The 27,441-nt window shown below is 43.7% G+C and overlaps 1 protein-coding gene across 2 annotated transcripts in view; it reads right to left on the reverse strand.

Annotated features, from left to right (window-relative positions):
• rfxap (regulatory factor X-associated protein) overlaps positions 1–16,909 on the reverse strand; it is a 36,745-nt gene extending 19,836 nt beyond the window's left edge. Inside the window, exons 1-3 of one of the 2 annotated variants that reach the window (XR_010975196.1) lie at positions 16,221–16,909; positions 8,123–8,242; positions 4,456–4,621 (exon numbers count right to left, since the gene is read on the reverse strand). Coding sequence is in view for 1 of the 2 variants with exons in the window: in XM_068033471.1 (XP_067889572.1) it covers positions 4,514–4,621; positions 8,123–8,242; positions 16,221–16,640 (648 nt within the window). In the remaining variant the exon portion in view is untranslated. Of the gene's footprint in view, positions 1–3,199; positions 4,622–8,122; positions 8,243–16,220 lie in introns of those variants that run through there. The other variant, XM_068033471.1, reaches the window with a different exon arrangement.
• Positions 16,910–27,441: the final 10,532 nt, after the last annotated feature.

Below are 27,441 nucleotides of genomic sequence, written 5' to 3' on the forward strand. Positions count from 1 at the left end.
TGGAGGTGGCCTCTCTGAGGCTGGCTGCAGGCGCCATCAGAATTGGAGACTCCACCCCCCCCCATCCCCCCCAAAGAGAGGGCCACCGGCAGCAATGGCCATACCCACAGCCCAAATCCTGCCGCTCGAGGGCCTGCCCCAAGGGGCCTGCCACTTGGACCCTCTGAATTTATAGTTTAAATTTCTGCCTCTGAAGGCACCACCATTTTGGAGCGCCCTGGAGGTCTCCTATCTGTCTCAGCAGCGCTTACCTCTTCCAGTGGGACTGCCTTAATAAGACGTCGAGAGCAGAGGCGACCAATTAGGAGACTGCCTCCCGGAAAATAGCTCCCTTGGTCTGGCTCCCAAGAAGTACGGGCTCAGGACCGTAATTTGGTCCCAAAGCCCACATGAATACCCTACCCACAGAGTCAGAACCAGGAAGTATATATTGAATATTTAATTCAGTGTAAAACCATGTACAGAAAGGGAAATGAAAAAAAGGAACAGAAAGGTTGGATTGAGAGATGAGAGACAGGAAAGAAAAAAAAAAAATCTTTACACTTTAAATACTTAAAATCCTGTAGGAATGATACTCCACATTTGTAAAATTAAATTTTCAGGGCTGAAGAGGTAATCAAAACTTATTACGCCATTAAACATTCACTGACATTTCAATGCAGCAGCCTAACTTTTTCTGGCACATTTAGTGGGCAAGTACCACAACTTCACAAACTTCATGTATTTTAGTGCTAAGTCCCTTGACGAGGTACCAATACAGCAGAACTTGTGTAGGAGCAGGGCAACTCGAGCAGCAACTTTTAGCTTTCTGCATTTAACCATGCATATGCGGACGCCAGAAACTGCTGTTTGATTTATTCCATAATAACTGAGCGTGATAGCAAATTCTGGGGCCACAATTTTCATTTATCTCTTCCCGCCATCCTACCCCAAAAAAGGGTTTTATGATGATTTTTCATTTATCTGTTTCCCCCTCCATCATGGGGAGTGATTCCGAGTCACAGAATTTGGTTAGGAACCATACATTAAATAGTAATCCGCAGCAAATACAAATTTGAACACAAACAGCACAAAGTGGATTTTGCACTTATCAGAACTAGATTTCCTTTAATTTTCTGTGAGACAATGAATATAGCTGGTGTGGACTCTATAAATCAACTTTTGCTGAAACAATGTCAACCCAATCTCCATCCTATCTGAGATAAAAACTTGATCTTAAACATCCAAATTAACTTGAGAGTAGCGTTAAAATGTTTTACAGCAGTAAAATCCAAAATTTGCATACTTCAGTTGAGCAGTAACAGATCATTTAATGCAGTAGTTGAAAGATATGGGTTTGAATTCTTTGTTTTAAAAAAAGCAATGAAATTATAGCTAGTAGTGTTGCTTATGTTTGGAAGGGGGACGCATTGTGGAATTTCAAAATTGATGCATTAAATATAATAGTTTCCAAAATTCTCTGAAAAATTGATTCTATAGCTAAGTAGGTCAATGCATTGCCTGGAATGCTATCATGTTGTACAGACCTGAAAACTCCAGGCTTGAATATAGTAAACTAGTTTGTAGGATAGTGGGGCACTACAATAGGGTTTAGTATTCTTGGGTTGGAGAAGGAAAAAAAAATTGTGACAGCTTTCCACTCCCAAATCCTATCCAGAAAGCATAGCTTAAGACAGGATTGGGCTTGGTGATGGCATCCAGTGCAGAATGGTACAGGCTCATATGAAAACTTGAGTGGATTAATGGAGGGCTTCTAACACACAATGGGATCAGCAGTGATATGCTGTTGTACAAGAAGTGGGAAGAAAATTAGACTCCAGTTCAAAAAAATTGCGCCTTATATCTGCAATGGGATGCCTTTCTTTAAATTTGATTTAATGGATGGATGCGTCTTTAAGTTTAGGTTAACCACTTAGGCTGCCTTAAAGGTCCCGAGAAACAATGAATCTTCCCAAGCTTAACAGGCCGGAGAGGAATTTAAGATTAGTAGATTAACAACGGAGTTGGTTTCTCACCAACATAATCAGTGGAAAGTTTTAAACTGATGACAGTTCTTTTCAAAGAAATAAGTGTCAAGAAAACTTGCTATGCCAACGGGGGATATTTTTTAATTCATCGATTGGAAACCTACATTAAACTTTTAATGAAACAAAAAGAGCTGTAATTCTACAGTTAACTTGTTAAAAACAAAAGCTGGCAGCCAAGCTGGCCACTGCAATTGGCATTTGAACACCCGGCACATCACAAGGCCTCAAAGAAAAGACACATGTCTAATGAGCCTGTACCCAAGAAAATGGCTTGCTCTATTGAGTGAACCACAGGAGATTGCATTCATTAGCAGGACATTCAAAGCCATCGTGGCACATTAACCTTGAAAGGGACAATCCTTCAAAGTGTAAACGTCAACATCCTGAGGCTGGAGGACAGAAATTCCTAAACTTGAATCTCATTAGAAGGTTCCAGATAATACAGAGGCAGTCATGTGACCATCTGTCCATCTCTGTGAAGGCTGGGAGTTTTCCCTTGGACAAAGGAGACAAGCCAGTTGCTGATTCTGGGCAGAAGCCAGAAGATCTCAGTCTCCCCAGAAGGCCTGGTGGGGGCTTGCAAAGCCTAGCTGCTGGTTGCTGAATCCAAGACAAAGACACCAGGAGGAGAAAGCCACCTACAATTCAGCCTACAAGAAAAGCCTGAACTAGGTGGGCCAGCCACAAACTGCATATTTACCAGCCAAAGACTTCAAGAACACAACTCTAGCCGAAAGACAACGGAATCATCCAACCCCACAGACTGTGTATTGATTTTTATTTGTTTTGGACTCTAATCCAACCACAAATCTACCCCTCACTCTGTAATCTGTTTGTGTGTGAGATTCTCGTCCGAGTGCGTGCATGAATATGTTGCATAATTGTATTATTTTTATTTAGATCAGGTTTAGATTGTTAAGTAAAATAAACTCAGCTCTTTCTTGTTTAAACTCAAGAAAACATGTCCGATTGGTTTTTACGATCATAAAGGTAAAAGGTAAACACTACTGAAGTGGTAAGAACATCCACTGTTTAAAAAGGAATAAACCCTTGCGGTCAAATAAGAGGAAGGACAAGAGGGGAGCCTTGTGACCCCTCCTCACCTGATTGTAACAGAACAAAGAAACCAAACAAGGAGGGCTACAAAACCATAATTTATTTAAAAATCAATGTTACAAAAGATGGTTAAAGATAAAAAAAACTTAATACATTTCCAAATGAAATTCACCTCAGATACTGAACAGAAATCATATTTAATAGTACTTAATCCATCTAAAAATCCAGTAAATATACATAGCTAGAAACAAACCTTTTCTGTCCCAACCATTTCCAATTTCAAACTGAATGAGTTATTATTTATTGAAGTATTTAATACCTGCAAAGCATTTGGGGATTTAAAAACAAATTACACTTCAATCTCTACAACAGTATTTGCATTCTATATGGTTTCCATATTTTACTTGTTTCTATCGTATTAGAAGGCTGGCAATGTGAAAGCAGAAGAGGAAGAACCTAAAGAAAAGTTATAGTTCCAGCAGAACATTTCTGCTCCCACTAGGCATCTCTGTATTGTGATTATTCATCTGGTGCCTGCAGCCATTAGTTAAAAAAAAGGGGAGTCTTGATTGGATGAAAACTTCCTTGACCTAAAGTTTGGTAGGATTTTTGAGTTTGGACAGTCCAACCCTAAATTCCCAGTGAGCTTGGATGCACAGCAGAAATCTGCCCAAAGTTTGCAATCTGCTTTAGAAAAAAAAATTAGTCACAGCAGCTTTTCTGTAGCACTACAGTCACCACATCCATGCAAACTCTAGCAGGACCCTGTACCCAACCTCACACTCCAACAGGCAGCATCAGCCAATACATCTCTGCTCTTTGAAATATCCTGCCTAAGTCCCTCCACTCTCCTCATTTTCAAAAGCCACTGTCAATTCTTCTCATTTTCACTTGTTCAGCATCCAATACTTTTTCCCCCTCCACTGTAATGCTTCCTCAGATGTCTTTCTAAACAGTCAATGCGGAAAAGAAAATTTTTTGTTTAGACTGAAGCACATTGTTGGTGCGGATTCAAAGGAGCTTTACACATAGTAATCCTGTATCTAACCCAGAAATGTTCAGTGTTGACACTGGGGTCCGGCAATAGGAAATTGTTCCATTTTATACCACCTTCCCTCACCAGCACAAGGAAAAAATAGCATCACTCAGGAATTTTCAAACTATCCAAAATTTTGAAATGTATATGGTACCTTTAATATAGAAAACATTCCAAAATATCTCAGAGTAAAAACAGAAGCTGAGCAATATCACAATTATGCCTCTTAGTTCACAACAATTTTTTTTTTTTAAACTGTTGTGTTGGAAAATACTGTTCTCACAGATATGAGGTAAAACACATGAAATGTAAAAACACTACACAAGAGTGACTTACTTAAGTTTCATGAGCATCATCCTTCTGTGCATTACCATCCTATTTTGAAAAGAAAACATCACATTGGTGTTTCTTGAAACTGCTGCCTTTGAGCAAGGGCCTGGTTGCTCAGCAATCGTTGCTGCTGCTGTAGAAACTGGACAACTTCTGGACTTCTCAATAACGACTAAAAATAAATGTAATGGCATTATTGATCAAAGCTTATTTTAACTAAACATTTTGCTGCTTTAACAGAATTTTTTGTACACTAAATTTTAAAAATTGTTGAGTTTTTCTACTGAAAACTTCTCATACAGCACTTCACTCTAAAAAGGCAAATTTTCAGTACTCCCATGCTCCTAGCAGGAAGCCAGGCTTGGAAAGCACAGTTTGGAAAATAAACATTAGTGTTGCAGCCACATTTCTGCTTGCACTCTTCAAGCTTGGTTCTCTACTATGGGTGTCAACTTTAGCGTTAAAATTATATTTTCTTTGGAAAAATTTGAGAATTCAAAACTGCATTGGGACCCAGCCTGCAAAAATGTCACTTCTTTACAAATCATAACATTTTCATCTCTTTACTTGCTGACCAACTGTATTGCAGTAAGTTTCAAATTTGAAAAAATACTTCATGAATAAATTATCCAAAACATTTAGAACAGTACTTTATGGTCCAATACGGTGCATAATATATTAAAGAATTTATAGCACAGGCCATTCGGTTCAACAGGCCGGTACTGATGTTTTATGGCCCACACAAGCCTTTTCCCACCTTGCTTCATCGCACTCCAGCACTCCAACATATCCGTCTATTCCTTTCTCCCTCACATATTTATCCTGCTTCCCATTAAATGCAACAAGAGACAAGCAATATGCATTAAAGCAACGGAAGTGTCCTAATTCTGGGCTGGACTTTAAAGGGTCTCTGACGCTGGGAACAGTGGCGGTGTGGGGCATGAAGATCGCAACGGATGAGGCCCGCCACCGACCCGTCCTGATCTCAGCGACGAGGCTGGGGGGGGAGGGTGGAAAGAGGAGAAGGGGGCGGCTGCCCCAGCCATGCTAATGAGAAGCTGTGCTTGGAATCGCAGCAACTCTGCAACGTGCGTGCAGGCCGCAATTTATTTCACCCGCTGCCTAATTTGGCGTCAGGCTTTTAAAATGCAGCCCCGGGTGGGGAGCTTCATAATAAATGCAGTCTGTAATGCTAAGTCTGCATACTTCATATAATCAACATGTTTTATCCCCATTCTGCATTCCAACTGATACAAGTGCAGTCATTGTCTTTTGTACCCAATCAGACTTTCATGTCAGGCAAAGAGGGGGCAAAAAAGAAAAGAAAAAGGTAACCGAAATGTTCTTCACTTACAATTGTGATTTTTAGCCAGATATTTTCTAATGTTCAAAAATCACTACTTCAGTTAAAAACTAGAACATTCCTCCTTAATGGAATAATGCCCAAGAAATTACAGTATTAAATATCATTCTGTAAGCCATGGTTAATGTGCCTCATATTTGGGATGTGTCACTTCCCAACTGCCAGGCTAATGCTACAATGAAAAATTATAGCAATATTATGTACTTATTGTCATACGCCTTCTGGGTGTCAATGAAATTTAAAAAGAAAAGTTAATTTCATCCTACCCATCCTAATAGCAGCACCGGTTAAGACAGCACGTTGTTGAGCCATAAAACTATAATCGTACTTTGTCTCAGCAAGCTGTATCAGATTACGCCTCTGAAGTGCCTGGAGATATTTTTCTACTTGAAAAAAATACTATAGAAATGTCAGTTGTTGTTGTTGCTGCATTATCCCCATAACCTTTTACATTTCTCTAAGTAATGATCCAGTATCTTTCCGAATGCTGAAATCAATTGTCATTTTTTGTAAAGCATTCCACAGTCTGAATTTTCTTTGCATGCAAGGTTTCTTCTAATCTCTACTTTGAAGGATCTAGTACTTACCTTAAGGTTATGGTCCTTTATCTTCAACTTACTAAGCAATGGAAGTTTATTGTGTATTACTTTATCACTTTAAACACCATCATGATTTTCCCAATACTAGCATGACTAACCTGTTGATTGCTGCCTGGCTCATCTCATTTCCTTTGAGCATAAAGTAAAATTTTTCCCACACAATTTTCATCTCCTATAATCTGGTCATTAGTCTCTACAAGTGCATATCACTTAGTCCTGGACATTTATCTATTTCTCACCCCCTTACCTCCTCGAGAAATTTTCTTTAATAGTCCATATTTCTAGAGTTTGCCCTTCTCTTCCTCACTTTAAACCATCTAGCTACTTTCTTTGCTCCTTTGTTGATATTTACAAAAGTTAAAAAACAAGTAACTTTTGCTGCTGTTTCGAACAAAATAATCTCACCACTCATTTCTGAGTGGCCAGCCAAATGAAATAAACCCATCATTTGGAAACTATTTCTATGATTTCCAAAGCAAAACTATCTAAATGGCTCATCAGGTAAATATATGACTCCATAGTTTTTGAGCCATTTGGACCAAGGAGGTTCCAGGTTTAATCCTTATCTGCGCTAGTTAGCTGATCCCAGCCAGGGGTGTTAAATTGGTCTTAATTCCACAGGTTTCTTGGGGGGGGGGGGGGGGGGGAAACAGGGGAAGAAGTTATCCAGAGATCCTATTTGCTATCCAGAGACAAGACCGGGCAGCTCTATGGATCTTCTTGTGGTCTGCGCCTGACCTCGATAAAGAGCCAACCATAGGTCCAGGATGCGTAGCATCTGCATGGAAGACTGCTCCAGTTGCATGATTCTTCCACCAATTTGTCCGTACCTAGATGGCCCCTAGAGAGGGACTATTTGTAGCCCGCCAGTACGCTCAAGGCCTTCCATAACCGGTGGACATATACTGTATAAAACGAACAAGACAATGAGATCTTAATTTACATTTACTCTATGCCTCTTTTAGTTTTATTGAACCTCGTTAGACTGTGTTATTAGTGGTGCCCTCCCCAGATTGAAGAGGCACTTGTGGTACTGATTTCTGTCTGGGTACCCAATGTCACTCTTTACTCATCCAATTAAAATAGACTATCCAAAGACCCTGGAAGAGTGAGTGTATGTGCAAGTCAGCCATTTATCTGGGGTTTCTGTGGTTCTTCTGCTGAAGTTACAGCAGACAAGCAGGACAAGTGCAAATTCATCCACCCCACCCAGCTGAAGAATACTGAGTTTTCCATGAGACTGCAACAATTCTATTTTGGATTTATGATAACAAAAATTCACAATCTGAAGATTTGGATTCAACATACTAATAAAAAAAGACAACAGTAAGTAAAGAGTTTGCAATGAATATTATACTATTGATTTGGGTTCTTACAGACTTGGATGGCCCAAGTATAATAGATTAGATCAGCAACTGTGGTTCACATAGACTCTACTTAAAAACAGAAACTGACATCAGAAAATCTAACAATGTTTGAATACAGTGTCGTGACAGATTTACAATTTAAAAAAAAATACAAGATACTTCATCCTCCTCAAAAGACTCAAATAATTCCCCACTTGTAGCATCAAACAAAGGAATAATAAAGTGGCATACAGCTTCTTCAGTACACAGGACAAGAATGCAGCAGACTGAAAAATGAGATGGAAGCAAGCTTTAAAAGAAAGCCCAGTGTTCCCACAAATTCAGAGATCACCACAAACACTCACCAATCTCTTTTGATTTAGAACTTGCTCAAGAAGACTTGCTTTACGACTTGCTTGATGCACTGTCATCATACAGCTCAGGCGCTGTTTAGTGACAGATGTAGGTCTTTCATCCATATCATCCTATGGAGCAACCAGAACAAATAATTAAGTGCTTTAAGACACCCGTTACACTGCCATACTATTTACAGTAAATCAAAAAGGTTGGTCACATTGTAATAAATATTCAGTTCAAGCAAGATTTATTTGCAAATTCAAGTAAACTTCTATGCATAAACAAGATATAATTTGTTCAAACAATTGTAAGAATTACAAGTTGAAGGAAGCAATGGTTCAAACAAAGGTCCAGGATTGCTGTAGTTGGTCAACAAGCAGCACCCACCATTATTTAAACTTGCCGTTTAATCACCATGATATTTTGCACTGCAAGTTGCTGGAAGAGAGAGATGGAAATGGTATGGCACCCTCTAGAAGACATCTGGGATCTGAACGAACAGGACAAGCAACTGTACTTCCTTAACCAATTAGTTTGAAGGATTGTGAAATTAACAGCGTAAGGTTCAAGGAGGAACTACAGATTAGAGTGGGTGAATTCAATTTCAAATCAGGTACAGAAAGAGAAAGAGAGGGAAAGATTTATTTTTTAAATCTCCAACAATTAAAACTGCAAAGAATGAGACTCCACACTGAAGTGAATTTTTAATGCCAGATATGTTGAATGGTTAATGCTTGAAATTACTGGCTCTAAATATTGGCAGTGGGTTTAGCTCATATCTATCATGCAAATAAACAACAAATTTGGATTTATGTAGAACCTTTCACAACTTCAGGATGTCCCAAAACGCTTTACAGACAATGCAGCCAATTTGCATAGCCCAAGGTCTCAAACAGCAATGTGATAATGACCAGATTTTGTGGGCAGGTACAAAATAAAGCAGTCCTTAAAGTTTCAGGATTATTGTTTTAAAAAAAAGGCTGGCTCACTAATATCCATCAGGGACGGCAACTTGCTCCCCCTACCCAGTCTGGCCTATGTGATTCCAGTCCCTCAGTTAAAACCTTCAGTGCAACTAGGGATGGAAAAGACTTGTCAGTGTCACCCATATCCCGAGAACAAGTTTTAAAAAAGCAAACATCTGGCAATTTGCACATAACAATGCTGCTCAAACAGCAAATTTCCTGCTGATGGTTCAGGGAAGAATGTTGGTCAAGAAACCTCATTCTTTTTAAAATGAGTGCCACTGGATCTTTTTACTTAAATTCACTTGCATAAGGATTTACTTTTAACACCTCACCAGCAAGACAGCAACTGAGAGTACAGTACTTTTTTAGCAGATCAGCTGAAGTGGAGTTTGAAGCAGAGGTTTCTGCCACATGGAGGTAACAATAGAGACAAAAACAAGGTGCACAAAGAATTGTTAGAGATGGCACTAGAGTAAGAAATAGTAAGGTATTAGATGGGATCAGAGCAAGAGGGAATGCAACAAGGTCTAAATTAGAATTACTGTGCATGTACGTAAATGCATGGAGTTAGTAAATAAGGTTGGTGAGCTGCAGCCGCAGACAGCCATATGGGAATATGCTGTTGGGATACTGGAGACCTGGCTCAAAAAGGGTAGGTCTGGATACTAAATATTACTGGATTACAGGAAAGATAGGGAAGAAAAGAAAGGTGGGGTGACAGTATTAAGGGGAATATTACAGTTCTGGAGCAAGAGGGAGGATATCCTAGAGGGGTCAAGGACAGAATCTATTTGGTTCGAGATAAGAAACAATAGAGGTGCCATTACACTACTGGGACACCAAACAATGGGAAAGATATGGAGGAACAAATTTGGAAGCAAATTAGACAGATGTAAAATCTATAGAGTAGCTATCACAGAATAATACAGTGCAGAAGAGGCCCTTCGGCCCATCGAGTCAGCACCGATGCATTAAAGACACCTGACCTGTCTCCCTAATCCCATTTGCCAGCACTTGGCCCATAGCCTTGAATGTTATGACATGCCAAGTGCTCATCCAGGTACTTTTTAAAGGATGTGAGGCAACCTGCCTCTACCACCCTCCCAGGCAGTGCATTCCAGACCATCACCACCCTCTGGGTAAAAAAGTTCTTCCTCAAATCCCCCTTAAACCTCCTGCTCCTCACCTTAAACTTGTGTCCCCTCGTAACGGACCCTTCAACTAAGGGGAACAGCTGCTCCCTATCCACCCTGTCCATGCCCCTCATAATCTTGTACACCTCAATCTTCTCTGCTCCAGCGAAAACAACCCAAGCCTATCCAACCTCTCTTCATAGCTTAAATGTTCCATCCTGGTGAATGGCCTCTGCACCCCCTCCAGTGCAATCACATCCTTCCTATAATGTGGCGACCAGAATTGCGCACAGTACTCCAGCTGTGGCCTTACCAAAGTTCTATACAACTCCAACATGACCTCCCTGCTTTTGTAATCTATGCCTCGATTGATAAAGGCAAGTGTCCCATATGTTATAATGGGGAAACTTCAATTATCCTACTATCGACTGGGATAGTAAGAGTATATAAGGCAGAAAGGGGGGGGAAAGAGAGTTTCTGAAGTGTGTTCAGGAGAATTTTATAGGTCAGTATATTTTCAGCCCAGTGAGGAAACAGGCATTGCTGGATCTGATTCTGGGAATGGGGTGGGCCAAGTGGAGCAACTGTCAGTAGAGGAACATTTAGGAGACAGCGATCATAGCATCATAAGGTTTAGGTTAGCTATGTAAATGGACAAGGAGCGATACAGAGAGTAAAAATAATTAATTGGTGGAGTGTCAATTTCAATGGCGTGAGAACCGATCTGTCCCAGGTAAATTGGAATCAAAGATTGGTAGGCAAAGCTGTGACGGAACAATTGGCTGCCTTTAAGGAGCAGATAGTTCAAGATACATTCCCACAAGGGGGAAAGGTAGGACAAACCAAGCCAAAGCTCCCTGGACAATGAGAGAGAGAGAGAGAGAGAGTAGGATGAAGCAAAAAAAAAAAGGGTGCATATCACAGATGTCAGCTTGATAATACAAGTGAGAAACAGACTGAATATAGAAAGTTCAGAGAGGAAGCCAAAAAAGAAATAAGAGCAGCAACGAGAGAGTATGAGAAGAGACTGGCAGCCAACACAAAAGGGAATCCAAAAGTCTTCTATAGGCATATAAATAGTAAAAAGGTGGTAAAAGGAAGAGTGTGGCCAAATAGGGACCAAAAAGGGGATTTATGCATGGAGGCAGAGGACATGGCTGAGGTACTAAGTGATTACTTTGCATCTTTCTTTACTAAGGAAGATGCTGCTGCCAAGCTCAGTGAAAGAGGAGGTAGTTGAGTCACTGAATGGGCTAAAAATTGATAAAGAGGGGGTATTAGAAAGGCTGGCTGCATTTAAAAGTTGTTAAGTCACCAGGACCAGATCTGGTGCATCCAAGGCTACAGAGAGAAGTAAGGGTGGAAATTGCAGAGGCGCTGGCCATAATCTTCCAAACTTCCTTAGATACAGCGGTGTTGCCAGAGGACTGGAGAATTGCAAATGTTACACCCTTGTTCAAAAACGGGTGTAAGGATAAGCTCAGCAATTACAGACTAGTCAGTTTAACCTCGGTGGCTTTTTAGAAACAATATTCCAGGAAAAAAGTAACAAGTCACTTGGGCAAACATGGATTAATTAAGGAAAGCCAGCATGGACATGAGGGAAAATCATATTTCATTAACTTAAAACTGAGTTTTTTTGAGGAGGGTAATGCGGTTGATGTGATGTACATGGGCTTCCAAATGGCATTTGGTAAAGTGCACATAACAAGCTTGCCAACAAAGTTAAAGCCCATGGAATAAAAGGGACATGGAATAAGTGGCATCACGGATATGAAGTTGGCTGAGTGACAGGAAACAATAGTGGTGTCTGGAAGAAGGTACATAGTGAAGTTCCCCAGGGGGTCAGGATTCAGACCGCAACTTTTCATGATCTATACTAATGACCTAGACTTGGGTGGGCAGGTCACAATTTCAAAATTTGCAGGTGACAAAATTTGGAAGTGTTGTGAACTGCGAGAAGGATAATGACTTCAAAAGGGACATAGGCTGGTGAAATGGGCAGACACATGGCAGATGGAATTTAATGCACAGAAGTGTGAAGTGATACATTTTGGCAGGAAGAACGAGGAGACGCAATTTAAAATAAAAGATACAATTCTAAAGAGGGTGCAGGAGCAGAGGGACTTGGAGGTATATGTGCACAAATCATTGAAGGTGGCAGGGCAGGTTGAGAAAGCAGTTTTTAAGACATACGGAATCCTGGGCTTTATAAATAGAAACATAAAGTACAAAATCAAGGAAGTTATGGTCATAGAGTTATACAGCACAGAAACAAGCCCTTCAGCCCCTCATGTCTGTGCCGGCCATCAAGCACCCAACTATTCTAATCCCATTTTCCAGCACTTCGCCCATAGCCTTGTATGCTATTCTTTCTTTTGGGCCTCCTTATCTCGAGAGACAATGGATACGCGCCTGGAGGTGGTCAGTGGTTTGTGAAGCAGCGCCTGGAGTGGCTATAAAGGCCAATTCTGGAGTGACAGGCTCTTCCACAGGTGCTGCAGAGAAATTTGTTTGTTGGGGCTGTTGCACAGTTGGCTCTCCCCTTGCGCCTCTGTCTTTTTTCCTGCCAACTACTAAGTCTCTTCGACTCGCCACAATTTAGCCCTGTCTTTATGGCTGCCCGCCAGCTCTGGCGAATGCTGGCAACTGACTCCCACGACTTGTGATCAATGTCACACGATTTCATGTCGCGTTTGCAGACGTCTTTATAACGGAGACATGGACGGCCGGTGGGTCTGATACCAGTGGCGAGCTCACTGTACAATGTGTCTTTGGGGATCCTGCCATCTTCCATGCGGCTCACATGGCCAAGCCATCTCAAGCGCCGCTGACTCAGTAGTGTGTATAAGCTGGGGGTGTTGGCCGCTTCAAGGACTTCTGTGTTGGAGATATAGTCCTGCCACCTGATGCCAAGTATTCTCCGAAGGTAGCGAAGATGGAATGAATTGAGACGTCGCTCTTGGCTGGCATACGTTGTCCAGGCCTCGCTGCCGTAGAGCAAGGTACTGAGGACACAGGCCTGATACACTCGGACTTTTGTGTTCCGTGTCAGTGCGCCATTTTCCCACACTCTCTTGGCCAGTCTGGACATAGCAGTGGAAGCCTTACCCATGCGCTTGTTGATTTCTGCATCTAGAGACAGGTTACTGGTGATAGTTGAGCCTAGGTAGGTGAACTCTTGAACCACTTCCAGAGCGTGGTCGCCAATATTGATGGATGGAGCATTTCTGACATCCTGCCCCATGATGTTCGTTTTCTTGAGGCTGATGGTTAGGCCAAATTCATTGCAGGCAGACGCAAACCTGTCGATGAGACTCTGCAGGCATTCTTCAGTGTGAGATGTTAAAGCAGCATCGTCAGCAAAGAGGAGTTCTCTGATGAGGACTTTCTGTACTTTGGACTTCGCTCTTAGACGGAATACTTCTTAAATGTTGTGGGGGTTCCTGCTTCTACCACTCCTTCAGGCAGTGCGACCCAGATTCAAACCATCCTCGGTGAAATTTTTTCCCCCTCAAATCCCCTCTGAACCTCCAGCCCCTTACCTTAAATCTATGCCCCCTGGTTATTGAACCCTCCGCTAAGGGAAAAAGTTTCTTCCTATCTAACCTATCAACGCCCCTCATAATTTTGTATACCTCAATCAGGTCCCCCCTCAGCCTTCCCTGCTCTAAGGAAAACAACCCTAGCCTGTTCAGTCTCTCTTCATAGCTGAAATGCTCCAGCCCAGGCAACATCCTGGTGAATCTCCTCTCCAGTGCAATCACATCCTTCCTATAGTGTGGTGCCCAGAACTGTACACAGTACTCCAGCTGTGGCCTAACTAGCATTTTATACAGCTCCATCATAACCTCCCTGCTCTTATATTCTATACATCGGCTATCTTATATGCCTTCCTAACCACCTTATCTACCTGTGCTGCTGCCTTCAGTGATCTAGGGACAAGTACACCAAGATCCCTCTATTTCCTAGGGTCTTACCATCCATTGTATATTCCCTTGCCTTGTTAGTCCTCCCAAAATACATCACCTCACACTTTTCAGGATTAAATCCCATTTGCCACTGCTCTGCCCATCTTACCAGCCCATCTATATCATCCTGTAATCTAAGGCTTTCCTCCTCGCTATTTAGGACACTACCAACTTTCGTGTCATCTGTGAACGTACTGATCATACCTCCTATATTCACGTCTAAATCGTTAATGTACACTACAAACAGCAAGGGTCCTAGCATCGATCCCTGCGGTACACCACTGGTCACAGGCTTCCGCTCGCAAAAACAACCCTCGACCATCACCCTCTGCCTCCTGCCAATAAGCCAATTTTGGATACAATCTGCCAAGTTGCCCTAGATCCCATGGGCTCTTACCTTCTTAACCAATCTCCCACGTGGGACCTTATCAAAAGCCTTACAGAAGTCCATGTAGACTACATCAACTGCTTTACCCTCATCTACACATCTAGTCAACGCCTCGAAAAATTCAATCAAGTTAGTTAGACACAATCTCCCCCTGACAAAGCCATGCTGACTTTCCCTGATTAATCCCTGCCTCTCCAAGTGGAGATTAATCCTGTCCCTCAGAATTTTTTCCAATAGTTTCCCTACCACTGATGTTTATCCCTGCTACCCTTCTTGAATAATGGTACCACATTTGCTGTCCTCCAATCCTCTGGTACGTCTCTTGTGGCCAGAGAGGATTTGAAAATTTGAGTCAAAGCTCCTTCTATCTCCTCCCTTGCCTCACATAACAGCCTGGGATATATCTCATCTGGACCTGGGGATTTATCTACTTTTAAGCCGCTAAAACAGCTAACACTTCCTCCCTTTCAATGCTAATATGTTCAAGTTTGTCACGATCCTCCTCTACACCTACATCGTCCTTCTCCATAGAGAATACTGATGAAAAGTAATCATTTAAAACCTCACCTATGTCCTCTGGCTCCACACACAGATTGCCACTTAGGCCCCTAATGGGCCCTACACTTTCCCTGGTTACCCTCTTGTCTTTAATATACATAAAATGGCTTGGGATTTTCCTTTATTTTGCCTGCCAGTGTTTTTCATGTCCCCTCTTCGCTCTCCTAATTACTTTTTTAAGTACACCCCCCCTACACTTTCTATACTCCTCTCGTGCCATAAGCCTCCTTTTTTTTCCCTTATCCAATCCTCCAAATCCCTCGACATCCAGGATTCCCTAGACTTGTTGGTCCTACCCTTCACCTTAACAGGAACATGTTGGCTCGGAACTCACTATTTCTTCTTTAAATGGTGATCCTTTTTAATACACTGTTTCAGCATCAACTGGAATATTGTGTCCAATTCTGGGCACTACTCTTTAGAAAGGATCTGAAGGCACTGGAGGGGTCCAGAAAAGATTTACGAGAATGGTTCCAGGGATGAGGGACTTCAGTTACATGGACAGATTGGGGTTGTTCGCCTAAGAGAAAAGAAGGTTGACAGAAGATTTGACAGAGGTATTCAAAATCAAGAGGTGTCTGGATAGAGTAGATAGGGAGAAACTGTTCCAATTGGCAGAAGGATAGAGAACCAGAGGACACTGATTTAAGGTGAATGGCAAAAGAACCAAAGGCGACACTAGGAAAAATATTTTTTTTGACGCTGCTAGCAGTTAGGATTTGGAATACACTGTGTGTGTTAGAGGCAATAATTGGGCAATAATCTGGAGAAAAAATTCACAAGGCTACAGGGAAAAAAGGTGGGGAAGTGGAACTAGCTGAGTTGTTCTTGCAGAAAACTGGCATGGACACGATGGGCTGAATAGCCTCCTTTTGTTGCTGTAACTATTTTATGATTCTATGAAATGAGCAAAGCTATCATCTAAACGGAAGTAGGCCACGATAACTCCAGCAAATAGCCTGTCAACAATAAAAAAAACAGGAAAAGGTACCAGTGAGTGCCCAGGGGACTGGACACCAGCAAGAAAACAAGACACTTTTCAAGAGAGTACCAGAGAGTAGGAAATAAAGCCCAACAGCAATGCTCACATCACTCTTGTTTGTGTTCTTCCTTTTCTTGTATTTGTCCTTGTAAGTTTTGTTGCGGTGTTTTTTGCACATCCAAGGCTTCCTCGGTTTAGCCACCTGCGTGGTGGTTTCGGTGCATCCATCGTACACGCATTTCCTGGTCACCATCTCGCTGTGGCTGTTTTCCTCCTCATCCTCTTCCTCTTCATCCTCAACCTCCTCCTCGTCCTCTTCGTCCTCCTCATCCTCCTCCTCCCCTGGGCTCTCTCTGTTATCAGGAGCCTCCAATGCTTCTCCTCCTCCTCCTCCCTCTAGATTCGCATTAGATCCGAAACAAGCCGCGTCCATTGCCACCGTGGTCAGCTCCTGGTGGCTGATACTGCGAGGGGACGAAGTCGGCTCCTCGCTGCTCCTACCACTCTCAATCTGCTCCTCACTCATCCCGAAAACACAGCTATTTACACCTGAAGGGACCACATCAGACACAAATACCACAGGCCGCAACTGTCGAGGCTGGTCTCATTCTCGCGCAACCTCTCGAGATTTCACTCCAGAACACCTGCTTCCGGGATCCCGCACTTCACTGAGCATGCCCAAAGGCTCTCTCCACACTTCACTGAGCATGCCCAAAGGCTCGCATCGCGCTTCACTGAACATGCCCAAAAGCTCACCCCACACTTCACCGAGCATGCCCAAACGTTTGCACCGCACTTCACTGAGCATGCCCAAAGGCTCGTTCCGCCGCACTCAGCTGCATATAAATGACCTCTCGCGGAGGGTAAGCACGTGACTTTTAGCTGACGTCGCAGGTGGTGATGTTTGTAAGGAAGAAACTGTGTTAGCAAAGGTCAGGGTTGCCAACTGTAGTTGGAGGCATTCTTGGCAGCTTGATCTCGTTTAATTTTCTTACCACATGGCAACTGATTATAAGGCACGGGATCATTTTTTTTTATTCATTCATGGGATGTGGGCGACACTGGCCAGGCCAACATTTATTGCCCATCCCTAATTGCCCTTGAGAAGGTGGTGGTGAGCTGCCTTCTTGAACTGCTGCAGTCCATTTGGGGTAGGTACACCCACAGTGCTGTTAGGAAGGGAGTTCCAGGATTTTGACACAGTGAAGGAATGGCGATATAGTTCCAAGTCATGATGGTGTGTGACTTGGAGGGGAACTTGCAGGTGGTGGTGTTCCCATGTATTTGCTGTCCTTGTCCTTCTAGTTGGTAGAGGTCGCGGGTTTGGAAGGTGCTGTCTAAGCAGCCTTGGTGCATTGCTGCAGTGCATCTTGTAGATGGTACACACTACTGCCACTGTGCAGCGGTGATGGAGGGAGTGAAGGTTTGTAGATGGGGTGCCAATCAAGCGGGCTGCTTTGTCCTGGATGGTGTCGAGCTTCTTGAGTGTTGTTGGAGCTGCACCCATCCAGGCAAGTGGAGAGTATTCCATCACACTCCTGACTTGTACCTTGTAGATGGTGGACAGTCTTTGGGGAGTCAGGAGGTGAGTTACTCGCCTCAGGATTCCTAGCCTCTGACCTGCTCTTGTAGCCACGGTATTTATATGGCTACTCCAGTTCAGTTTCTGGTCAATGGTAGCCCCTGGGATGTTAATAGTGGGGGATTCAGCAATCGTAATGCCGTTGAATGTCAAGGGGAGATGGTTAGATTCTCTCTTGTTGGAGATGGTCATTGCCTGGCACTTGTGTGGCACAAATGTTACTTGCCACTTATCAGCCCAAGCCTGGATATTGTCCAGGTCTTGCTGCATTTCTACACAGACTGCTTCAGTATCTGAGGAGTCACGAATGGTGCTGAACATTGTGCAATCATCAGCGAACATCCCCACTTCTGACCTTGTGATTGAAGGAAGGTCATTGATGAAGCAGCTGAAGATGGTTGAGCCTAGGAAACTACCCTGAGGAACTCCTGCAGTGATGTCCTGGAGCTCAGATGATTGACCTCCAACAACCACAACCATCTCCCTTTGCAGTAGGTATGACTCCAGCCAGCAGAGGGTTTTTCCCCTGATTCCCATTGACCTCAGTTTTGCTAGGGCTCCTTGATGCCATACTCGGTCAAATGCTGCCTTGATGTCAAGGGCAGTCACTCTCCCCTCACCTCTTGAGTTCAGCTCTTTTGTCCATGTTTGAACCAAGGCTGTAACGAGGTCAGGAGCTGAGTGGCCCTGGCGGAACCCAAACTGAGCTTCACTGAGCAGGTTATTGCTAAGCAAGTGCTGCTTGATGACACTGTTGATGACACCTTTACTTTACTGATGATTGAGAGTAGGCTGATGGGGCGGTAATTGGCCGGGTTGGACCTGTCCTGCCACTGACCACCTCCAGGCGCGTATCCATTGTCTCTCGAGATAAGGAGGCCCAAAAGAAAGAGATGGGGCGGTAATTGGCCGGGTTGGACCTGTCCTGCTTTTTGTGTACAGGACATACATGGGCAATGTTCTACATTCCAGGGTAGATGCCAGTGTTGTAGCTGTACTGGAACAGCTTGGCTCGGGGCGTGGCAAGTTCTGGAGCACAGGTCTTCAGTACTATTGTTGGAATATTGTCAGGGCCCATAGCTTTTGCAGTATGCAGTGCCTTCGGTCATTTCTTGATATCACGCGGAGTGAATCGAATTGGCTAAAGCCTGGCATCTGTGATGCTGGGGACTTAAGGAGGGGGCCGAGATGGATCATCAACTCGGCACTTCTGGCTGAAGATTGTTGCAAATGCTTCAGTCCTGTCTTTTGCATTGATGTGCTGGGCTCCCCCATCATTGAGGATGGGGATATTTGTGGAGCCACCTCCTCCAATTAGTTGCTTAATTGTCCACCACCATTCACGGCTAGATGTGGCAGGACTGCAGAGCTTCGATCTGATCCGTTGGTTATGGGATTGTTTAGCTCTGTCTATCACATGCTGCTTACACAGTTTGGCACGCAGATAGCTTCACCAGGTTGACACCTCATTTTGAGGTATGCCTGGTCCTGCTCCTGGCATGCCCTCCTGCACTCTTCATTGAACCAGGGTTGGTCTCCTGGCTTGATGGTAATGGTAGAGTGGGGGATATGCCAGGCCATGAGCTTCCAGATTGTGGTTGAGTAAAATTCTGCTGTAAATTTTTTGTAACATTTTGTAAATGTTGAGGACACCCAGCTCGCACTCACTACCACCACCTCTCCGGACTCCTCCACTATCTTTAACTTGTCAGACTGCAGTACATGATGAGCAGTTAGTTCCTTTAACTAAACATTGGGTACAGTGCAGGAGGCCATTCAGCCCTTTGGGACTGTGCCAGCCGAATAAACCAACCGGCCAAACTAATCACACCTTCCAGCACCAGGTCCATAGCCCTGCAGGTTACAGCACCTCAGCTACATGTCCAGGTACCTTTTAAAAAAATTGAGAGTCTCTGCCTCCACCACCATTGATGGCAGCGAATTCCAGACAACCACCCACCCTCTGGGTGAAAAGGTTTCCCCTCATGTCCCCTCTAATCTTTCTACCAATCACCTTAAATCTGTGCCCGCTGGTAACTGACCTCCCTGCCAGGGGAAACAGCTTCTTACTGTCCACTCTAGGCCCCTCATAATTTTGTACACCTCAATCAAGTCACCCCTCAGCCTCCTCAGTTCCAGGGAAAACAACCCTAGCCTATCCAATCTTTCCTCATAGCTGCAACCTTCAAGCCCTGGCCACATTCTTGTAAATCTCCTCTGTACTCTCTCCAGAGCAATTATGTCCTTTCTGTAATATGGTGACCAGACTGTATGCAATACTTCAGCTGTGGCCTAACCAATGCTGTATACAGTTCCAGCATCACATCCCTGCTTTTGTATTCTATACCTCAGCCTATAAAGGAAAGCAGTCCACAGGTCTTCTTCACCACTCTATCCACCTGTCCTGCCACCTTCAGGGACCTGTGGACATGAACTCCAACCTTCACTTCTACCCCTCTCAATATCCTCCCGTTTATTGTATATTCCCTTGCTTTATTTGCCCTCCCAAATGCAATACCACACACTTCTCTGGATTGAATTCCACTTGCCACTTTTCCACCCACTCAACCAAAACCTTGATATCATTCTGGAGTCCACGGCTTTCCTCCTCACTATTAACTACATGGCCAATTTTTGTGTCATCAGCAAATTTCCCAATCATGCCATCCCCATTTAAGTCCAAATCATTAAAAGGGACCCAACACTGATCCCTGTGGAACACCACTGGAAATTGCTTTCCATTGACAAAAACATCCGTTGACTACTACCCTTTGGTTTCCTGTCACTGAGCCAATTCTGGATCCAACCTGCCACCTTCCCCTGTATCCCATGGGCTTTCAATTTACTGACCAGTCTGCCATGTGGGTCCTTGTCAAATGCCTTACTAAAATCCATGTAAACTACATCCACTGCACTACCCTCATCAATCCTCCTTGTCACTTCCTCAAAAAACTCAATCAAGTTAGTAAGACATGACCTTCCCCTAGCAAATCCATGCTGACTATTCCTGATTAATCCATGCTTTTCTAAGTGATAGTTTATCCTGTCTCTCAGACTAGATTTTAACAATATACCCGCCACCAAGGTCAGACTGACTGGCCCATAATTATCAGGCCATCATTGCCTATGCCCTAATCTCTGGAATTCATTCCCTAAACCTCTCCACCTCCCCATCTCTCTTTCCTTCTCATGACGCTCCTTAAAACCTACCCTTTTGACGAAGAATTTGGTCATCTGCCATAATAGCTTCTCTTGTGGCTCAGTGTCAAACTTTATTTAATAATGCTCCTGTGTCTTGAGAAGTTTTACTAGGTGAAAGGCACTATAAACTTGCAAATTATTGTTGTTGCATGTACCTTTCCAAGGTTGGGTCCTCTGGAGTTGAGTATCTTTGCTTGTGGTTTAGTGCCAGCAGCCGTTGTACGAGACATTCTGAGAACCAGAAGGCCACTTGAGAGGAGTCAATGATACAGCACTGAAACAGGCCCTTCAGCCCACCAAGTCTGTGCCGACCAATAACCTAAAGAAGGAAAACCGAGGGCAGGGGAGTGATTTGCAGGCGGGATGGGAGGAATGTCGATTCCACGAGGAACTAATAGTAACTCTCTGAAATTGCTCCAATAACTAATAACTCATTACCCAGCATCATAACCAAACGTAATAAAATAACTGACTGATAAGCGCTAAGTAATTATAGTAATAGGTGTGACATCCTCTAGTCTACCTGTAATTACCAGAAATCCTATAATCCACTGATGTTAACTCTGTAACTGCAGCCAGATTGCCCCTGCACTGCACAAGGTTCCTGACTCAAAATCACTCCTAACAGGCCTCATCTCTCCCCCAACTCCTTAGACTCTGGTTCTATGTGAAGATGACAACTCTGATTGAGGAGTCTCAGTCAAAGCCAATCTGTATTTGGATTTCACATGTAAAAACTGGCCAGCATGGACTGTCCTGAACCAAACTGAAGGGCACTTATCACAGATCACATCATCCTAAACTCTGCACAGCACTAACATTTCTGAATCACTACTGGGCTCGGACTCAATAAAGGATAGTTTTCATTGGATGATTGACTTTACAGAACAGTAGAACACTATTCAGACTCCGGTTCTCCCGCACTCTCCTGTAACCCCATTTCCCCATAGATCTTTTATTGTTAAACTTTTTAAAGCTGGGACAGGAAATTTAAAGTGATGATCTCATGGGCAAGTATCCTCCAAATCTCATTAGAATACACCTGAACTTAAAGTGTGCATAAATCAACATAAACAATCGAGGTACATGGAAATGCCAAACCCACACCAATATATTTTTTCTTTGACACTTAAAATCTAAGTTTCTTTTGTCCCCTTCAGATATGACATGTTTAAGAATTTACAATTCAGAACATAAGAATAAAAGAAATAGCAACAGGAGTCGTCCATATGTCAGAGCAGGTTCAAAGGGCTGAAAAGCCGACTCCTACTCCTATTTCTTATGCTCGTATACAGCCCCTCGAGTCTGCGACACCATTCATTGCCGAACTTTTACATCAACTCCGTTTTCCCGCCCTACCCCCATATCGTTTGATTCCCTTAGTGTCCAAAAATCTATTGATCTCAGTCTCGAATAGACTCAACAACTGAGCATTCACAATCCTCTGGGGTAAAAAATTCCAAAGATTCAGAATCCTCTAAGTGAACAATTTTCTCCTCACTCTTCAGCCAGGAGAAACAGCCTCTCAGCATCAACTCTGCCAATCTTGTTTTGAATTTTATATATTTCAATGAGAACACCTCTCATACTTTTAAACACCAGAGAATATAGGTCAATTCTGATGAAGGGTCACCGACCTGAAATGTTAATTCTGCTTCTCTCTCCACAGATGCTGCCAGACCTGCTGAGTATTTCCAGCATTTCTTGTTTTTATTATAGGCACTTTCTACTCAATCTCTCCTCATAGGACAGTCCTTAATCCCAGGCCCAGGAATCAATGTAGTGAACTATCATTGCACCCCCTCTAAGCCAAGTTAATCCTTCCTTAGGTATGGAGACCAAAACTGTACACAGTGGTCAAGGTGTGGTCTCGCCAAAGTCTCCTATAATTGCAGCAAGACTTCCTTGCTCTTGCAATAAAGCTAACATACTGTTTGCCTTCCTGTGCCCGCATGTTAAGTTTCTGTGATTTATGTACGAGGACACTCAAATCCCTTTGAGTCCCAACATTTACTAGTCTCTCGCCTTTTAAAAAATATTCTGCTTTTTCATTCTTCCTACCAAACTGAATAATTTTACACTTTCCCACATTTTACTCAATCTGTCGCCTTCTTGCCCAGTCATTTAACTGGTCCACAACCCTTTGCGACCTCCTTATGTCCTCCTCACAACTTTCATTCCCATATAGCTTGTATTGTCAGTAAACTTGGATATATTACACTCAGTCCTCTCAACTAATTTATTGATATAGATTGTAACTAGCTGAGGCCCAAGCACTAATCCTTGTAACACTCCACTAGTTATACTCTGCTATCCCAAAAATGACCCGTTTATTCCTACTCTCTTTTTTCTGATCATTAAGCAATTCTCAATCCATCCTAATATATTATCCCCAATCCCACAAACTGTCATATCTTTTAATCTAATTTCCCAATCTACCTCAACAAACCCCACTCTCTTATTCCAGTAATTTGCTTTGTTTAAATTTAAGACCCTAATTTCAGATTCACCACACAACTCCCTAATTTAATATGAATTTCTATTGTACTATGATCACTCTTCTGCAGTTTCCGTCACTATACGATTACTAATTAACCCTGTCTCATTACATCATACTAGATTCAAAATAATTTATTCCCTAGTTGGTTCCTCAACATATTGGGCTGTATTTGCGGTGAGCTCAAAAAATGGCGGCCCACCCACACGAGCCACACGCCAAAGAGCCGCCGCAATTTCTCGCAGGCGGCTCATTTAATTAGCCGGGGCAGCCCACATCCCCAATCACGTGGAGGGGGCGGGCTGTCTGTTGCCGGCAGTGGCGTCAGCTGCCTGTGCACAGCAGTTGGCATCATTTTTAAAGGATAGCCAGCCCTGCTGGCACATTTAAATTTTTAAAGAAGTAACCCCCAAAATTAAATAAATAAATTTATAGCGCCCCTTTCCCACAAACCCCAATAACAATTACAGTAACTATTTGCCCTTTCACCCCCAAAAACACAACTTTTACATCTGACCTTCCCCCCCACCCCACTTCAAACTGCACAAAGTTTAAAGGTCAACCCTTCCCACCATCCCCTGCACCCATGATGTTTATTTGACCCTGTGCCCCCACCCCGCACTGAAAATCTTACCTCCTCCTGCTCTCTACCAGTGTGGCGCTGCGTTTTCCGGACGGGGATTTGAAGGCGCAGGAGTGCCGGCTGCCACGCTGAAAATCGTGGTGGGCCCTCAAGATCACAGGTAAGTCTATTTAAATGTACTGATTTTATTGATTTGAATATTTTATTGAGGTCCCATCGCCCAGCGGTGGGCGGGCCGCCACGGAGCATCGTTGCTGCCATGAGAATCGGACCGGGCCCTCACGGCGCAAGGTACGTGGCGGGCCTCATCTGGAACCATCTTCAGGCCTCCCCCCCACCACGGAACCCGATGCCTGGGGGAGAACGAAATCCAGCCCATTATTCTAGAAAGGTGTCTTAAATGCATTCCATGAACTTGTCCTCTAAGCTACTTTTGACAATTTGGTTTGACTAGTCTATATGAACTACAAGTCTCCCATGATTATTGCATTATCCTTATTACATGCTCCTCGAATTTGCTGAGTTATACTCTGTCCAACACTAAGATTACTGTTAGGAGACCTATAAACTACTCCCACCAGTCATAGAGTTATACAGCACAGAAACAGGCCCTTCAGCCCATTGTGTCTGTGCCGGCCATCAAGCACCTATCTATTCTAATCCCATTTTCCAGCACTTGGCCCATAGCCTTGTATGCTATGGCGTTTCAAGTGCACATCTAAATATTTTTTAGCTCCAGCCATTCTGATTATACATCCTGATTTTCTAGCTAAGATCGTTTCTCATTATTGCCTTTATCTTATCCTTCATTATCAGAGCTATCCCACCTGCTTTTCCAATTTGCCTATCTTTTCTAAAAGTTAAGTGCCTTGGAATATTTAGTTCTGAAGTCCCTTGCAACCCTGGGCACAATTTTCACTCTGGGGCGGGAAACAGAGGTTGGGACTGTTTGCGAGCCACAGGCCCCAATTTTTGCAGGGGCAGACAATTAATGGCCAGAGAGCGGGCTTGCCATCCAATTAAGGACAGCTGATGGGCTCTCAAAGCTGGAGGGCCAATCAGAGACTTGCAAGCAACAACAGGCTGTAATAGAGGGTAAGTGAGGGAGAGGGTGCTTCATAATGGTGCCCTTGCCCCAACTTTTTTAAACTTAAATTTAAAAATTGATCTTGCAGCCAGGCCACTAATCTGGTGGTGGGGAGAAGACCCTCCACAGGGCTGCTTGCGGCAGCTCTTGCACCTGGGCAGGCAGGGAGGGCCTCTAGGCCTTACTGAAGTGCTGGCCCCCTAGTCTGCTACCAGGAGGCAGCCTCCAGGCAGTTAAACAGACCCCCACCATCTGCGACGACATGGAGGCTGCGGGAAAATCTCAGTCGGCCTCCTTTAATTGGCCTCAATAGGGTCTTAATGAGCCACATGTGGGCGGGTAGCCCTGCCGCCCCTCCCCCCACTACCCCCCCCAACTTGCCTCCGCAATAATGCCCCGGGGCCACAATGGAGCCGGGGAACTGGCATGCTGGCCAGCAGGGCCTTAGTCGCTAATGAGCTTCAATGACCTCCCCTATGCAACGGTGAATGACAGACTGGGAGACATTACAAATATCACCTGCTCCAGCGTGGAAAGAATCAGACATATAAAAGTTCATGGCTACAGTCACCTTCACAGCCACTGGCAATGCTGTCTTCGCCCTGCTCTGAGGCTGCAGTCTTGGCTGTAGCAGGTGGCAGATTTCAGTGAGGACCTACTTACTGAAGCAGAGACATTTCACACAGTGCTCCTTGCTGAGGTTCAGGTAGGAGAATTGCTCTCTGAACACTCTAGGCAGATATGGCCACCTGCTGACGGCTCTTCTCCCCTTCCTTCTTCTCCCTCTTCCAGCAGTTTGTCCTGTTCTGTGTCTTCTTTGCTCATGCTCCTTGTCACACTCAATTTCAAGGGAGATGCAAACTACTGCATCTCTGGGAGCAAGTGGTTTGTGTAGAATCCTTAGAATCATAGAACGTTTAAGGCACAGAAAGAGGCCACTTGGCCCATTGTTTCTGTGCCAGCCGAGAAACGATCCACCTATTCTAATCCCACCTTCCAGCATTTGGTCCGTAGCCCTGCAGATTACGGTACTTGAGATGCATATCCAGGCACCTTTTGAATGAGTTGAGGGTTTCGGCTTCAACTACCCTTTCAGGCAGTGAATTCTAGACCCCCACTACCCTCTGGGTGAAAAAGTTTTTCCTCATCTCCCCACTAATTTTTGTACCAATCACTTTAAATCTATGCGCCCTCATCACTGACCCCTCTGCTACGGTGAATAGACCCTTCACCTCCACTCTATCCAGGCCCTTCAAAATTTTGTACATTTCAATCAGATTGCCCCTCAGTCTTCTCTGTTCCAAGGAGAACAATCCCAGCCTATCCAATCTTTCCTCATAGCTGCATTTTTCCAGTCCTGACAACATCTTCATAAATTTCCTCTGTACCCTCTCTAGTGCAATTACATCCTTTCTGCAATGCGGTGACCAGAACTGCACACAGTATTCAAGTTGTGGCCTAACCAATGAGTTATACAGTTCCAGCATAACCTCCGTGCTCTTATATTCTATACCTCGGCTAATAAAGGAAAGGATTCCATATGCCTTCTTAACCACCTTATCGACCTGTCCTGCTACCTTCAGGGATCTGTGGACATTCACTCCAAGGTCCCTCACTTCCTGTACACTTCTCAGTATCTTCCCATTAATCGTGTATTCCTTTGCTTTGTTTGACCTCCCCAAATGCATCACCTCACACTTCTCCAGTTTGAATTCCATTTGCCACTTTTCTGCCCATCTGACCAGACCATCTAGGCTTCCTGCAGCCTACAGCTATCCTCGCTATCTACCACATGGCCAATCTTTGTGTCGTCTGCAAACTTCTTGATCATGCCCTGTACATTTACATCCAAATCATTATTATATACCACAAAAAGCAGGGGATCCAGTACTGAGCCCTGCAGAACACCACTGGAAACAGTCGCAAAAACACCTGTCAAAAATTACCCTTTGTTTCCTGCCACTGAGCCAATTTTGTATCCACCTTGCTGCATTTGCCTGGATCCCATGGGATTTTATTTTTTTTAACCAGTCTGCCATCTGGGAACTTGTCAAAAGCCTTGCCAAATTCCATGTAGACCACATCAACTGCACTACCCTCATCTATCTATCTTGTTACTTCTTCAAAAAATTTGATCAAGTTGGTCAAACAAGATCTTCCTTGAACAAATCCATGTTGACTATCCTTGATTAACCTGTGCCTTTCTAAGTGGCAGTTTATCCTGTGTCTCTGAATAGATTCCAATAATTTGCCCACTACTGAGGTTAGACTGACTGGCCTGTAATTATTTGGTCTATCCTTCGCTCCCTTTTTAAGCAGAGGTACAATGTTAGCAGTTCTCCAATCTTCTGGGATCATACCTGTATCCAGTGAGGAC

Source organism: Heterodontus francisci, chromosome 6 (assembly GCF_036365525.1).
Source record: "Heterodontus francisci isolate sHetFra1 chromosome 6, sHetFra1.hap1, whole genome shotgun sequence".
In the NCBI taxonomy this organism is placed as follows: domain Eukaryota; kingdom Metazoa; phylum Chordata; class Chondrichthyes; order Heterodontiformes; family Heterodontidae; genus Heterodontus; species Heterodontus francisci.